Source organism: Callorhinus ursinus, unplaced genomic scaffold (genome assembly GCF_003265705.2).
Source record: "Callorhinus ursinus isolate GAN/ISIS: 27379988/994484 unplaced genomic scaffold, GSC_fseal_2.0 scaffold13, whole genome shotgun sequence".
NCBI lineage: Eukaryota > Metazoa > Chordata > Mammalia > Carnivora > Otariidae > Callorhinus > Callorhinus ursinus.
Genome location: NW_027397075.1, coordinates 21,394,758 through 21,410,463, shown reverse-complemented (window position 1 = coordinate 21,410,463; position 15,706 = coordinate 21,394,758). Strand labels below are relative to the sequence as shown.

At 36.1% G+C, this 15,706-nt stretch overlaps 1 protein-coding gene across 1 annotated transcript in view; it reads left to right on the top strand.

The window, feature by feature from the left end:
- The window catches only part of CATSPERE (catsper channel auxiliary subunit epsilon), a 163,190-nt gene that overhangs the window by 48,230 nt on the left and 99,254 nt on the right, over positions 1-15,706 (top strand). Inside the window, exons 6-7 of the mRNA XM_025878056.2 lie at positions 5,544-5,568; positions 12,698-12,775. Of these exons, the coding sequence (XP_025733841.1) occupies positions 5,544-5,568; positions 12,698-12,775 (103 nt within the window). The remainder of the gene's footprint in view (positions 1-5,543; positions 5,569-12,697; positions 12,776-15,706) is intronic.

Below are 15,706 nucleotides of genomic sequence, written 5' to 3'. Positions count from 1 at the left end.
AAATGGGATTATTTTCCTAATTTCTCTTTCTGCTGTTTCATTATTAGGATATAGAAATGCAACAGATTTCTGTATATTAATTTTGTATCCCGAAACCACTGAATACACTTATCAGGTCTAGTAGTTTTTGGTGGAGTCTTTAGGATTTACTATATTATAGTGTCATATCATTGGGAAATATTGATAATTTTACTTCTTCTTTCCTAATTTGTATGCCTTTTATTTCTTTTTCTTGTCTGATTGCTGTGGCTAGAACTTCTAGTACTATGTTGAATAAAAGCAATGAGAGTGGACATCCTTGTCTTGTTCCTGTCCTTGGACCTGACCCTGGAGGGAAAGCTCTCAGTTTTTCACCATTGAGTATGATGTTAGCTACAGGTTTTTAATATATGACCTTTATTTTGCTGAGGTATGTTCCCTCTAAACCTAGTTTTTATAATGAATGAATGTTATACTTTGTCAAATGGTTTTTCTGCATCAGTTGAGATGATGATATGCGTTTTTATCCTTTCTCTTGTTAATGTGATGTGTCATTATTTGTTAATAATGAACCACCTTTGCATCCCAAGAATAAATCCCACTTGATCATGGTGAATGATTTTTTAAATTCATTGTTGGATTTGTTTTGCTGATATTTTGTTGAGAATTTTTACATCTGTGATCAGAGATATTGGCCTGTAGTTCTCTTTTTTTCTTATAGTGACTTTGTCTGTTTTGGTATCAGGGCGATGCTGGCCTCACAGAATGAATTTGGAAGCTTCCCTTCCTTTTCTATTTTTTGGGATAGTTTGAGAAGAGTAGGTATTACTTCTTTAAATGTTTGGTAGAATTTACCTGTGAAGCTATCTGTTCCTGGACTTTTGTTTTTTGGAGGGGAGTTTTCTGATTACCAATTCAATTTCATTGCTAGTAATCAGTCTGTTGAAATTGTCTATTTTTTCTTGATTCAGTTTTGGAAGGGTTATGTTTCTAGGAATTCATCCATTCCTTCTAGATTGTGAAATTTGTTGGCATATAATTTTTCATAATATTCTCTTATAATTGTTTGTATTTCTATGATGTTGATCTTTCTCCTCTTTTGTTTCTGATTTTCAGTTCTCTTTCTCTCTCTCTCCTACTCTCTCTCCCTCAATCTCTCTCTCTCTCTCTCTATGTGTGTGTGTGTGTGTGTGTGTGTGTGTGTCTGTCTGTCTGTCTGTCTCTCTTTTTGATGAGTCCAGCTAAAGGTTTGTCAATTTGGTTGATCTTTTCAAAGAACCAGCTCCTGGTTTTATTGATCCATTCCATTGTGGGGTTTTTTTTGGTCTTGATTTCATTTAATTCTGCTCTAATCTTTATTATTTTTCTTTCTTCTACTGGCTTTGGGCTTTGTTCTTTTTCTAGCTCCTTTAAGTGTAAGGTTAGCTTGTTTATTTGGGATCTCTCTTATTTTTGAATTAGGCATTTATTAGAACAGCTTTTGCTGCATCTCAAAGATTTTGGACCATTGTATTTTCATTTTTATTAGTCTCCTTGTATTTTTTTATTTCCTCTTTGATTTCTTCCTTGAACCATTTATTTATTGTTTAGTAGAATGTTATTTAGCCTCCATGTATTTGTGTCCTTTTCAGATCTTTTCTTGTGATTCATTTCTAGTTTCATACATACCATTGTGTTCAGGAAAAATGCATGATATGATTTCAGTCTTTTTTAATTTATTGTTAATTTATTTTAAAAGTTCATAAAGCTGTCACCCCAAAATTTCAATCTAAAATGATCTTCTCCACAACCATTATAATAAAACTGTCTAAAACCAAAACTAAGAAGGGAATTTTTAAAGCAGCAGGGGGAAAAAAAAAATCCTCTCATACAAAGGAATCCCCCTTAGGGGAACAGTTGATTTCTCAGCAGAAACCTTACAGGTCAGGAAAGTGTGAGATGACATATTCAAAGGGCTAAAAGAAAAAATTGTCAACCAAGAACACTTTACCAGTAAATCTTTCCTTTGGAAATGAAGGCAAGATGAAGACTTTCCCAAACAAATAAAAGTTGAGGGGGTTTATCACCACTAGAATTTCCTTACAAGAAATGCTGAAACAGTTCTTTAAGCTGAAATAAAAGGATTCTAATAAGTAAAAAGAAAACATGAATATCAAATATCAAATCTTTCCCTAGGTTTGGGAAGTTCTCAGCCATTTTATCTTTAAGTTTCTAAGTTTCTCCTTTTCTCTTTCTAGGACCCCAGTGATGCATAGATTGTTTCTCTTGGTGGTATCCCATAAGTCTCACAGGCTTTGGTCATTCATTTTTATTTTTTTATTTTTTATTTTCTGAACTGGGTAATTGCAAATGATCTGCCTTTGAGTTCACTGATTCCTTCTTCTGTTTGATCCAGGCTTCTATTGGAGCTCTCCTGTAAATTCTTCAGTGTAGTCATTGTATTCCTTAGCTCCAAAATTTCTGTTGTTTTTTTTTAATGTTTTCTATCTTTGAACTTCTCATGTTTTCTATCTTTGAACTTCTTCTATTGTTTTTCTGATTTCATTAAATTGTTGATCTTTGTTCTCTTGTAGCTCTCTGGGCATCTTTAGAACCATTGTTTTGAATTCCTTTTTAGGGTATTTATCTCCATTTTGGGAGATCCATTACTGGAATATACTGTGTTCCTTTGGTGGTGTCAAGATTCCCTGATTCTTCATGTTCCCTTTAGCCTCACATAAGTATCTACATATTTGAAGAAGCAGTCACCTCTTCCAAAGGGGCTGGAAGACTAACTTTGCTAAGGAAAACCTTCACCTTGAGGTAGAGTGTGCTATGACCCCAGGTCTCATGATGTAAGCCACTTCAGTGGCATGTGGCATCTTTGGGTTCAGGGAGGCATGATGTCTCATTAGCTCAGGCCACTGGAGTCCATAACATCAACAGCTGTGTGGTATCTGGCAAGTGCTGTGTAGTGTCCATAGTCACTGCAAGGGCTGTTAAGGTTCTAAGCAGCTCCTCCAGGTCCAGTGACTACGGACCAGAGTTGGAAGTCATAGTGGCCCAAGCCAGTGGTGTACACATACTCAGCTGTGGGGGCCTGCTGAAGTTTTCAGTGTACGGCCAGGGGTCCATTTCAGACACACACATAGTATTGAGGGCAAGGGCCAGGCTGAATGCAGGCACACTAGCAGCTATAGGAGCCCTGACTGTCTATGTCTTGTGGCTGTGATGTCTCACCAGAAATGCAGGAACAGCAATGGAGGCCAGTGATAGTAGATAGGGCCAGATCTGGGCTCACAAACAGCTTTGAGAGCCTTGGCCATTGGGATGTATTCCCATTGCTGCAGGGTCTTGCCACAGACATGCTCATGGTAGCAGAGCAAGTAATGGAAGTTGGGCTGGGGGGCCTCTAGGTGCACATTTGGAGAAGCTAGCCCCAAGCACCCACAAGGGGGTGGAGGTCAGCTGTGGGGTTCTGGGCTGCATCTTGCACTTGCACAGCTGCAAAGGCTGGGGATAGCTGCCTATGTGGATCCCATTCTCTGGCAGCAGTGAGGGGAAGGGAATGGGAAGGGACACAGGCAGCTGGCATCTACAAATGCAAAAACCTGTGTGGTAAAAACTAGTGAAATCTGCAGAGGTCCCTGGTGACTATACTGATCAATCGTTTCTTCTGTGGTGAAAGCTGCCAGGTCCTCTCTAAAGAGCAGGTCACTGAGAACCCTGGTTGCTCCTACTGTGTGGCTGATACTGGTAACCCCTGCCCTTCTTCCTTGTTCCTAGTCATCTCTATACATCTCAGGTTTGCTGGTCCCTGGGTGGGGTGAAACCAAAAGCAGGTCCTTCATGCAATACCCAGAAAGACTGGGGAAGCTGGTCCCTCTCCCTGCGTTCCCTTTTCTGGAGAAGGGAATTCTCTAACTGGTGAGTTCCCTCTTGGCACTGAGCAGGGCCAGCTCGGTAGATGGGGGGATATGGAAAAAATGAAGCATTCTTCCTTCCTCTTTTGTGCAGTTGTTCTCGGGTTTTTGTTCCACTATGTTGAAGTTTCTTAAGTTGACTCTTGAGCACTCCAGAACTGTTTGTTTGTAGATAGCTGTCTAATTGTTGATTTTTGTGGGGGCACAGAGGCTGGCTTCCCCTACTGCATCATCTTGGTGACATCAGCTTCTTCTATTTCTATGATGATCCTTTCCCAGTTTCTTTCTTTGGCTTTTTATGATATGTCCTTACCTTAAATGTCAGCTCCATTCAGGTTTCTTTCCTTGACCCTCTTATTATACACTTCAGTCTGTGTACCAGTTCAAGGACGCCAAGCAAACTGATAAAGATCCAACAGAATGTTGCTAATCATCCGTGGGAATCAAGGTTATTACTTTAACATCAGCTGATTCTCTCTCTCTACAAGGTTACTTTTTATAAGCTTTTTAGTATTAATACTAAATAAAGTCTTTCTCATATTATCAGTACATTTCTCCTTTTGCCTTTAGATATTCCTTTCCAGATAAGTAACTCAGTTTTCACTTCTGTTCTTATTTCCTGCACCTCTGACAAGTAGCATAACACAGGGCAGACATACCAGCCCTGGAGCTATGGATCTTTTTGATCAACTTAGTACTTTGTGAACTCCTAGCACATTTGCCTATCAAGATTTATAGTACTGGGGTGCCTGGGTGGCTCAGTCGGTTAAGCATCTGTCTTTGGCTCAGGTTATGATCCCAGGGTCCTGGGATCGAGCCCCACATCAGGCTCCCCCTGCTCTGTGGAGAGCCTGCTTCTCCCTCTCCCTCTGCCTGCCACTCCCCCAGCTTGTGAGCTCTCTCTCTCTCTCTGTCAAATAAAAAAAATCTTAAAAAAAGATTTATAGTACTTATTTTCATTTTTTTTCTAAAATCAGATTGAACATATGAAATAGTGTGTTCCTTATATGGGTCTCAGACATTCACTGCATACATATTTACTGATTCCTGAAATATCTTCATTTGTTTTATATATAATAATGTACTGGGCACTGTGCAGCAATCAGCCAATAAAAGAACATAGTCCTGAGGCATTGACTTTTATAGATTATATGATAAAGAAAATATAGATATCTTTAAATGAAAAAAAAATCACTTTCTAAAAAACATGCAACTTAACATACAAATGAATGTTGTCCCTTTCAGAAAATTTACATTGAAAGGCTGATTAATAAAGGATTTGCACTGCTAATTAATGAACTTGTATTTGACATAAATTACAGCATGTAAACACTACAGGTTTTCTTAGGCAAAATGATCATGTCACATTTTTAAAGATTAATACCCATGCAACTTTGGCTATATGAACTTGTAGTATTGTTAAGGCAGCATGCAGATTCAAGCCTCTCAGCCCTTTGACACATGATGACATGTGAGAATCAATAGTTATGTTTAATTATAGACATATGTAGCTTTTTTAGCATTTAGTATTTATTTATATATCTGTAATAGAATACAAGGAGAATATTGAAGGACTTAAGAATATGTATATTGAAAGTGGAATATTCAAACTAATATTTAGTGTGCTGTTTACTAAAATATGATTCCTCTTTTTCCCAACAGAAATTTCTTTCACAATTTAACCCAGGTAAAACATTTTTAAAAAATTTTATATATCCTTCCTATATCACTACTATCTTATTTACCTCTCATCTTTCATGTTTCGCAGAAGAATTTTCCAAAATAATTTTTCAACAAAATATACTTAAGAGTGCAGCGATATTTTAGATATGGTTTGAGGACCCCTAGAGCTCCACAGACCTTTTCAGGAGATCCATGAGGAGATCCTTTTCCAACCACATACCTGTGTGAGGGTAGATTTTCTCCATATGCTTCCACCAAAATAATATATACAAAACAGCTTGAATGTAAGAGCACAGATGATAATTCAGTTGTCTCTTATTAAGGCAGATATTAAAGACATTTTGAAATGTAAAATGTAAAACAATTTTTCTAATTTTTTGTTTTGGAAAATAGTTATTTTTCATAAAAATATGTATCATGTTAACATTTATCAGTTTATTATAGTTTTTCAAATAAATTATATCTTCAAATCTTCTCAGTTTGTTAATGGTAACATGGTAAATATTGATAGATCTAACCCACATAAAACAAAAGCTCTGTGAGATTCTCAATAATTTTTAAGGCTATGAAGGGGTCTTGAGATCAAAAGGTTTTAACATCTGGTCCAGAGACTCTTAACTATAGGAAACAAACTGAGGGTTGCTGGAAGGGAGGCAGACGGGGGGATGGGGTAATTGGTTGACAGGTATTAAGGAGGTGATGTGATGTGGGTGTGATGAAAGTGATGTGATGAGCACTAAGTGTTATACACAACTGATAAATTATTGAACTCTACATATGAAACTAATTATGTACTATATATTGGCTAATTGAATTTAAATTTAAAAAAAAATCTGGTCCAAGGATGGAAGATGGCAGTGGAGTAGGAGGACCCTAGGCTTGCCTCTTTCCATGAATACAACTAGATACTATCAAATTATTCTAAATGCACCAGAAGTTGACCTGAAGACTGGCAGAATAAACTCCAGAACTACAGGTAGAAAAGAAGCCGCACTGAAGAAGGTAGGAAGTGCAGAGATGCAGTTTGGGAGAGAACAGATCATGGCCACTGTGGATGGGAGGGAAGGTGAGAGAGAGATAGACTAGCACACAGGGGAGCACACAGGAAAAATGAATCCCCATACCAGTTGGCTTGGAAAGTGAGAGGGGTTGAATTTTGTGAGTTGTTGCAACCAGTGGGGTTTAAAGCCTGGAGTTTTGAAAGTCAGTGAGCTTGACTGGGATACAGCCCAGGGGGTACTGCACTGCTCTTGGGGAGAAGTCAGGCAAACAACTAGCAGACATACAGCATGGAAACAGTGATTGGAAGAGAACCTGCAGCACACATTGGGAAGGTTACTCGCTCATTTGTGAGTCCCAGAGAGGCAGCATTCATGGAGAGACACCTCTGGGAACAAAGGAATTGGCCAGAACCATTTCCCTCCCCTGACCCTCAGCACAAGCACAGGGCTCCCTGCAGGAACCAGTGCAGTGCCGACATTCACTAACTAACTTGTGTATACCAAACCCAACCCCTGATACACACTCCAGGGGAACCACCCATTTGAACCATACTTGCCCAGTCCAGGTGCAGCAGGCCACCTCCCCTAGAAGACCACCCAAACCCTTGCTCACACCACACATCCCACTGTGGGAGTTTTGCAGAGCCTCTGTTCTGCCAGCAGAGGCAACAGATCTCATATCACAAACAGACCAAAGCACACCTAGTTAAAACATGCCATGTTAAAGCCAGGGGCCAGACACTGCCTACAACGAGCAAAGAGAGACTCTGCAGATAACTGGCCTGAAGGATAAAGCAGCCAGGACAAAACAGCAGAGTACATGCAGCACACATTGGAGACATTCCCAGAAGCATCAGGTCCTGGGGAACAGGGGACATTATATGGCAGGGCACTACAGGACCTCTTCTTCATAAGGCCATTACCCTCAAGAACAGGAGACATAGCTAATGTTCCTAACACAGAGAAACAGGCACAGAGATGTAGACAAAACAAGAAGACAGAGAAATTTATCTCAAATGAAAGAACAGGACAAGGCCACAGCCAGAGAGCTAAGTGAAACAGATATAAGTAATCTGCCTTGGTACAGAATTTAAAGCATTGATCATAAGGATACTCACTGGACCTGAGAAGAGTAGAAGACATGAGTGAGACCCTTAACACAGAGGTAAGGAACAATATAGCAGAGATAAAGGGCACAATAAAGAAAATGAGAAACATGCTTCATGGAATGAACAGAGGTTGGAAGAAGGAGAGGAATGAATTCGTAACCCAGAAGGCAGAATGATGTAAAGTAATCAAACTGAACATGAGATAAAAAAGAATTATGCAAAACAAGAATAGAATTAGGGAACTCAGTGACTCCATAAAACATAATAACATTCATATTATAGAAATCCCAGGAAAGGAAGAGAGAGAAAAGGGGTCAGAAAATTTATTTGAAGAAATAATAGCTGAAAACTTTCCTAATCTGGGGAAAGAAACAGATATCCAGATCCAGGAGACACAGAGAACCCCCATCAAAATCAACAAAAGCAGACACACACCAAGACATACTGTAATTAAATTGGCAAAATATAGTGATAAAGAAAAAATTTTTAAACCAGCAAGACAAAAGAAGAAAGTAACTTACCAGGGAAAATCGATAAGGCTAGCAGGAGATTTTTCAACAGAAACGTTCCAAGCCAGATGGAAGTGATACGATACACTCAAAGTGCTGAATGGGAAAAATCTGCAGTTGAGAATACCCTATCCAGCAAGGTTATCATTCAGAAAAGGAGAAGAGATAAAGAGTTTCCCAGACAAGCAAAAACTAAAGAAGTTCATGATCACTAAACCAGCCCTGCAAGAAATATTAAAGGGGACAGTTTGGGTGGAAAGGAAAGACCAAAAGTGATAGTATAAAGGTAGGAATCACAAAAGCAGTAAAAATGAATATTTCTGTAAAAAAAAAAGTCAAGGAATTCACAAAAGTATGTGAAATATAACAACATATATTGAAAATGTGGGGGAGGAGGAGAGTAAAGAATGGGTTCAAACTTTAATGACCATGAACTTAATATAGACTGTTACATGAAGAAGAGGTTTTATATAAACCTGATGGAAACCACAATCAAAAACCACTAATAAATATACAAAGAATAAAGAGAAAGAAATCCAAACATATCACTAAAGAAAATCAGCAAACCCTGAAAAAGAGAAAGGAAAGAATCAGAGAAAATCTGACTGCAAAACTCACTTCCATAACCCAGAGTGTATAAGATTCTCATAGAAAACAAACCCTCTGAAAATAACCTCAAAGTAAAAGGTATAAAACACACACACACACACACACACACACACACACACACACACGCAAAACAGTCTGGAATAGATACATAAAAATGGAGAAAGTTCATACTATTGAAAGCTAGAAATGAGAAGCATCTGAAAGACTACTAAATCCATATTTAAAGTATTCAAAGGGATAACAGAAGGAATTGAAATAAACAATTATATAGCATTCAGAAATTGAAAAACCTCTCAGTAAAATGTCTTGAAATGAAAAAATAGGATCTAAAAATAAAAATTCAATAGCAGTTTCAATAGAAGACCAGACACAGTTGAGAAAATTACAGAATCAGTGATTTGGAATAGGAATCATGCAGAATGCAGTGCATAAAAATGAAGATATGGAAAATATCTAAAGAGTTAAGAGACATAGAGAATAGACTGAAACAGTTTATCATACTGCATATATCATATTGTATAATAGGAGTTCCAAAAAGGGAATAAAATGAATTGGACATAATACTGAAAGAGATGATTATGGAGAATTCTTCACAATTGAAGACATGAATACTCAGATATGTGTATCTGAGTAATAGTGAACAAATGAACTATATAATATGCTAATAAATTTAAATAAGCATTGACAAAACTTTTCAAAAATTTTTTTTAAAAAACAAAATAAAATTAAAAAGCTAGCCATAAAGAGTGGAAAATGAAGGGGGATTTGGGTTTGAAATTGTTTGAGGTCCTTATAAGCATTCAGGATAGGGATACTGGATTAACTTTAGCCTACATTAAATATGCATGTAAAATGTAAGACTATCCATTAAAGTAATAGAAATAAATATGTAATTTCTAAAATTTCTAAAAAGTAGAGTTCTGGAAGAAGAAATTTTAAAATGCTAACAGTTTAGTAGAAGGTAATGAAACACAAAATAAGGAAAAATTAAGCATAGAATATAGGGACACAAAAATAAGGTTTTCAAAATCATTTAAATTAAATTAGTAATCAATATTGTGATTGGATTAAATTCACCCATTAAATGACAGAAACTCCAGAAATCTGATTTTAATAAAAGTTACATAGTTAAAACAAAGAATAACAAAAATTTGGAAAGAAAATGATGCAAACAGGCTAATACTATCAAAAGGAAACTGGGGAGCAGCCCCCGGTGGCTCAATTGGTTGGGCGTCTGCCTTCGTTTCCAGTCATGATCTCAGGATCGAGTTCCATGTCGGGCTCTCTGCTCAGGGTGTGCCTGCTTCTCCCTCTTGCTCTGCCTGCTTATCCCCCTGCTTGTGCTCTCTCTCTCTCTGTATCAAATAAATAAATAAAATGTTTTCTAAAAAAGGAAACTGGAGTGATGATATGAATGTCAAAAGATACGTGAAGCCCAAAAACTTTCAAAGACATGAAGAGGGAAATTATTTCATGATAATAAAAAAATCTACGAAGAGGGTAATAATATCATCTGTGCTTAACAATGTAGTCTCACCTGATCATAAAGAAGATAGGAATTTCCCTCAACTCATTTTCTGAATCCAACACTACTTTAAAACCAAAAGCAGGCAAACAGAAAGTTAGGGAGGGAGGGAGGGAAGAAAGTGTAGACAAATATCCTTGTATATATAGGTGCAAAAATTCTACACAAATATTAGCAAATGGAATCCAGCAATATATTAAAAGAATACATTGAAAAGGACCAGTATCTACCAGAATGCAACATTGGTTCAATACCAAGAAAGCTGACGACAATATCCATTCCATCAACACAATAAAGATGAAAATAAATGATCACATAGTAAATTTAAAAATTGAATAGACATTCCTAATGAAAACACCAAGCAAAATAAGTTTAGAAGGGAACCACTTGGTTTTAATAAAAAACATTGACTTTTCAAAAAACTATAAATAATTATTACAAATTATAAAATACTTCTGATTCAACTAAAATCAGGAACTGGACAGATGTGCTCAGTATCATTATTATTTAACATTGTCTTGAACATAATAGTGTAAGTAATAAGACACAAAAAAGTACAATATTACAAGTTTATAATAGCAATAAAGACTATAAAATACGAATAAATTTAACAAGAAAGACACAGATCCTGTAGCAAGAGCCACTCTCAAATTTTGTTGAATGAGGGACACTGGGTGATGTATGGAACTATTGAATTACGCCTGTAGAATGTAATTCAGGCCTTATAAGAGTTGACACTGCAGAATTTCAATGATGTATATACTTGCATGAGAAAAAGAGAATATGGGAAGTGTGTATAATATGACCCAATTTTGTTTTTAAAACCCTTAAAATGCCTTTTTAAAAAATAAATAAATGTAAATATGTATTTGTGTACATGTCTGCAAACATATAGTGTGGAGAAAAATAAGGAAGGATACACACTAGTTGTTTAAATCAAGTTGCATAGATTGAGAGAGGCTTAATAGGTGAAGGGAATATAAAGGTGAAATAAAACCCTGCTATAAAAAGCATGGAAGGAAGAAAGGAAAGAAGGGAGGGAGGGCAGAAATATATAGGGACAATATACAATTAAGGCAAACAGGTGAAATAGGATAAGCAGGAATGTCATATAATTATAAAAGGAATAAAATCTTCATATATGTGTAAATGTGTGTGTGTAAAACCACCTAACCAAAACACAGATCAAGATACAAAACATATAGATGTAGAAGTTCTTAAAGGACTTCCCCAAATTAATAAATAAAAGACTAACAACCCAATAGAAAAATGGAAAATAGGTAAAGGAAATGAACAAATAGTTCACAAGACAGGAAATACAAGTGGAACTTGAACATATGGAAAGATGCTCAAACTTTTTTATAATAAAAGAGAGTCAGGTTAAAACTGCATCAAAGTACCATTTTTTACCCATCAGACTGGCAAATTATAAATGTGACAATACACTATGTTGGGAAGACTGAGGAAAGAAGAAATCTCATACACTGCTGGCGTGACAGTATATTGGTGGAGCTGCTATGAGAACAACTTAGCAGTATCTATGAAAATTATAAATGCATATACTTTATGCCTCAACAGTTACACTTTTAGGTATAGTCCAAGGTACAAAATAACTATAGCATTGATCATAATGGCAAAGGATTGAGAATGAATGTTTATTAGTAAGTTACTAGTTACTTATGATTCCTCCATAATTTGGAATAATAAGCAGTAGAAAAGTTAATGAGAATATGTAAATATCTCTAAAATATAACTTTAAGTGAAGAATATAATGTTTGAAAAGTGTATTTAGCATACTTACATTTATATAAAAAGAAAAAATAACATCTTAGCTATGTACAAAAATTTTACAGAAATATAAAGAAAACTTACTAGTAGTAGATACTTGTGGGGTGCAGATGGAGTACAGAGTGGGAGAGACAATTTTCACTTTATTTTTAATATAATTTTTTAACTATGTGAAGAAATTGTCTATTCAAGAAAAAAATTAACAAGAAAGAAAAAAAATTAGATCTGCATCTATTGAAATGGCCGTGGCGTCTAAGTAACAAAGGCGAGTTAGGAATAACATGTATTATGTGATTTCATTTTTGTAAAAACTGCAGGGGTGAGGGGTCGCTGTGTCTAATTATGATTGTAGAGAAAGAGACATACAGAGTTTTAAAATTAGTTACCGCAGGAGTGTAGATGGATCTTAACTCTTCCTTCATAGGTCTTTGGTCTATTTCACTTGTTAAAAACACACAACACTTTTGATATTTTTAATGGGATAATCAAAATTTTTTAAATAAATAAAAAAATTTTATGGTTGTGTTTTGCCACAACTAAAAATGAAATTTGTCCAAAATGTAAAGAAATGCAAATACTTTTTATTTTGTAGGTTGTTGTTATATGGATATATGATCCAGAAAATGCAGACCCCAATGAGTTGCTGTGGAATGCAAATGAACCTTCACTAGTAGGTGGAAACATTACTATTATCACAAAATAATATGCTGTTTCCTTTTTAAGGGCTCTGAATAATATATTTTAAGTATTCCAGAACTAACTAAATACACCTTAATTGTCCATTATCTTTAGCCATTGTAGTGATTTTGAGCTACTGCTCAATCGCCACAATTATAAATCTTTCTCTTGAATTCTACTGAGCATTGTCTGTAATTTCTATGAACTGCATTATTCATGAAGATGCTAACCTTCAAAGCGCTTTAAAGATATTCTTTGTGCATCTATCGTAAAACCATGCTTCAAAAATCTGTCCAGTCCCTTACTGAATCCTTTACCACTTGGAGACTAGTGAATTTCCTAAAGGTGCAGTGCCCCAGATAAATACAGATGGTTTTCTTTTCTTTTTTATTTTATTTTATTTATTTATTTGACAGAAAGAGACACAGCGAGTGAGGGAACACAGGCAGGCGGAGTGGCAGAGGGAGAAGCAGGCCTCCTGCAGAGCAGGGAGCCCGACCGAGGTGGGGCTCGATCTCATGACTCTGGGATCGTGACCTGAGCCGAAGGCAGACGCTCAACGACTGAGCCACCCAGGCGCCCCAATACAGATGGCTTTCAATTTATGGTGGCTTGACTGACGGTTTTTCAACTTTACCATAGTGCAAAAGTGATCTGCATTCTATAGAAATTGTACTCTGAACTTGGGTCTTTTTTTCCCCTAGACTAGCGTACTAGCAATATGTGGTGTGATACCATCGCATGACGCTAGGTGGCAGCAGTGATCACAAGAGTAAATCCGTACACTTATAAACTCTTCTGAACCCATACAACCATTGTTTTAACTTTCAGTACAGTATTCAATGATTCACAGGAGATATTTAACACTTTATCATAAAACAGATCTTGTGTTAGATGATTTTGCCTAATTGTAGGCTAATGTAAGTGTTTTGAGCACATTTAAGGTAGGCAAGTCTAAGCTATGATGTTTGGTAAGTTAGGCGCTTTGAATGCATTTTTGACATATCCCATTATAATTCAAGGAATATTTGTAAGTCCTTTCTCTTATTTGTTACAAATTTACCTCTTTCAAGATTTAAGTTCTGTCCTCTGTTACAATTAAAGTGTATTGAAGAGAAATATAAAATGAGCAGTTTTAATCTCATATGACTAATGAGTCAGGATCTGATTTTTGAATAGCATGTTACATGCCTCTTGGTAATGAAATTCACAAGAGATGGACTAATAAAGCAGAATGACAACCTATCAATTAATTGTTTTATTTGGCAAGTGGCTTTAGAGGGAATAAAATTAATCAATTGTAATTAAAAACTTCAAGCATTACTGTTAATTTCTAATCTTTCTAAGTGAAAATATGTGCATTTTAACATTATTTTGTCCATGCATACCTAATACTTCACTTTTTTAAAATTTCATGTTTATTCACTACCATGTCATTCTTATAAAACTTTTCTATGGCTCTTGGTTACCAACAGCAGACTCTTGACTCTTAACATGGCACACAAAGCCTTGGAATATTCTGTCTCTGCCACCCTTCTCTGGCCTCAGCTCTCCACGTGTCCTACCTCCAGCAACAGCACTCTGCTGTTTCCTTGCACACACCTGCTGTTCCATGGCTCTGAGTCTCTGCTTATGCTGTTCCATCTATGGTAACTGCTCATTCCCTATGTTCATCTTCTCATATTTTCCGTCTCAAGTCAGGTAACTGCCCTCTAAGAGGCTTGCCTTGACCAAATCAGGATTTTTTTCATATAAGTAGTTTGAGGGCATTATTTTAATGCTACAGTTTTGATAAATCATCAACAAAACAGCTCTGGTAAAATAAATATAAATTCTCTGTTTGCGTTTTTATCAGCCAACATGTAATGTGACTGACGGGCATTCAAATCATAATCCCACCCTTTACTCTTCATTCTCTTCCTGAACCACCTCTGACTTTGAACTCTAAATATTCCCTTATCTTTAACTCATTCCTGTATTTTATTACCTCTTTGAACCTCAGCCCATCCCTGCCTCTCATTAACTTCCTCTATGAGCCTTACCCTATGCCCAACACCCACACCAGGGAAAAGAGGACCAACAGTTGGGTATAGCTCAGGGGTGGGGTACAAAATAACTCATTGGTACAATTTAGTTAAAAGGTATTAAAAAGGTCAGGGTTTTATTTTGAGGTTTTTTTCTTGAACATTTTAACTGTGAATTATATCATGAAGAAAAAAGCATAAAAGTTGAGTATACAGTTTAATGAATAATAATTAGCCATATGACCACTATCAAGAAGTAAAACACTAACAATAGTACAGAAGGTCCCCATATGTGCCACCTGCATGGACATAATTTCTCCCTCTACCTGAGAAGTACTTGATGGATATAATCCCTTTGTTCCCTCTAAAGGTAACCATTATTCTGAATTTTACAGTAATAATTGCTCTGCTTTTATTTTTATTTTGCCTCCTGATTCCTAAACAATGCTGTTTAGTAGGTTTTGGGTTTGTGTTTATTTTCTGCTTTATATAAATGGAATCATGTTTTATATACATTGTGCATATTCCTTTTTGGGGAATCTACTTTATATAAGATTTGTGTTATAATGTACCTATAGTTTATTCATTTTTGTTCCTGTATGACATTTCATCATTTCAACACACTACATTTTTTATCCATTCTGCCATTGATGAATTTTGGGTTGGTTTATGTTTTGTTTTGTTTTGTTTGTAATGAGTGTTGGTTTCTTTTTTTGTTCAGCTTTATTGAGATGCAAATGATATATAATATTGTATAAGTTTAGATGTACACTGCTGATTTGATACACTTATATATTATGAAATGGTTACCACAGTAGCATTTTTTAACACCATTATCACCTCACATAATTACCATTTCTTTTCTGTGGTAGGGTTATTTAAGATTTATCCTCTTATGA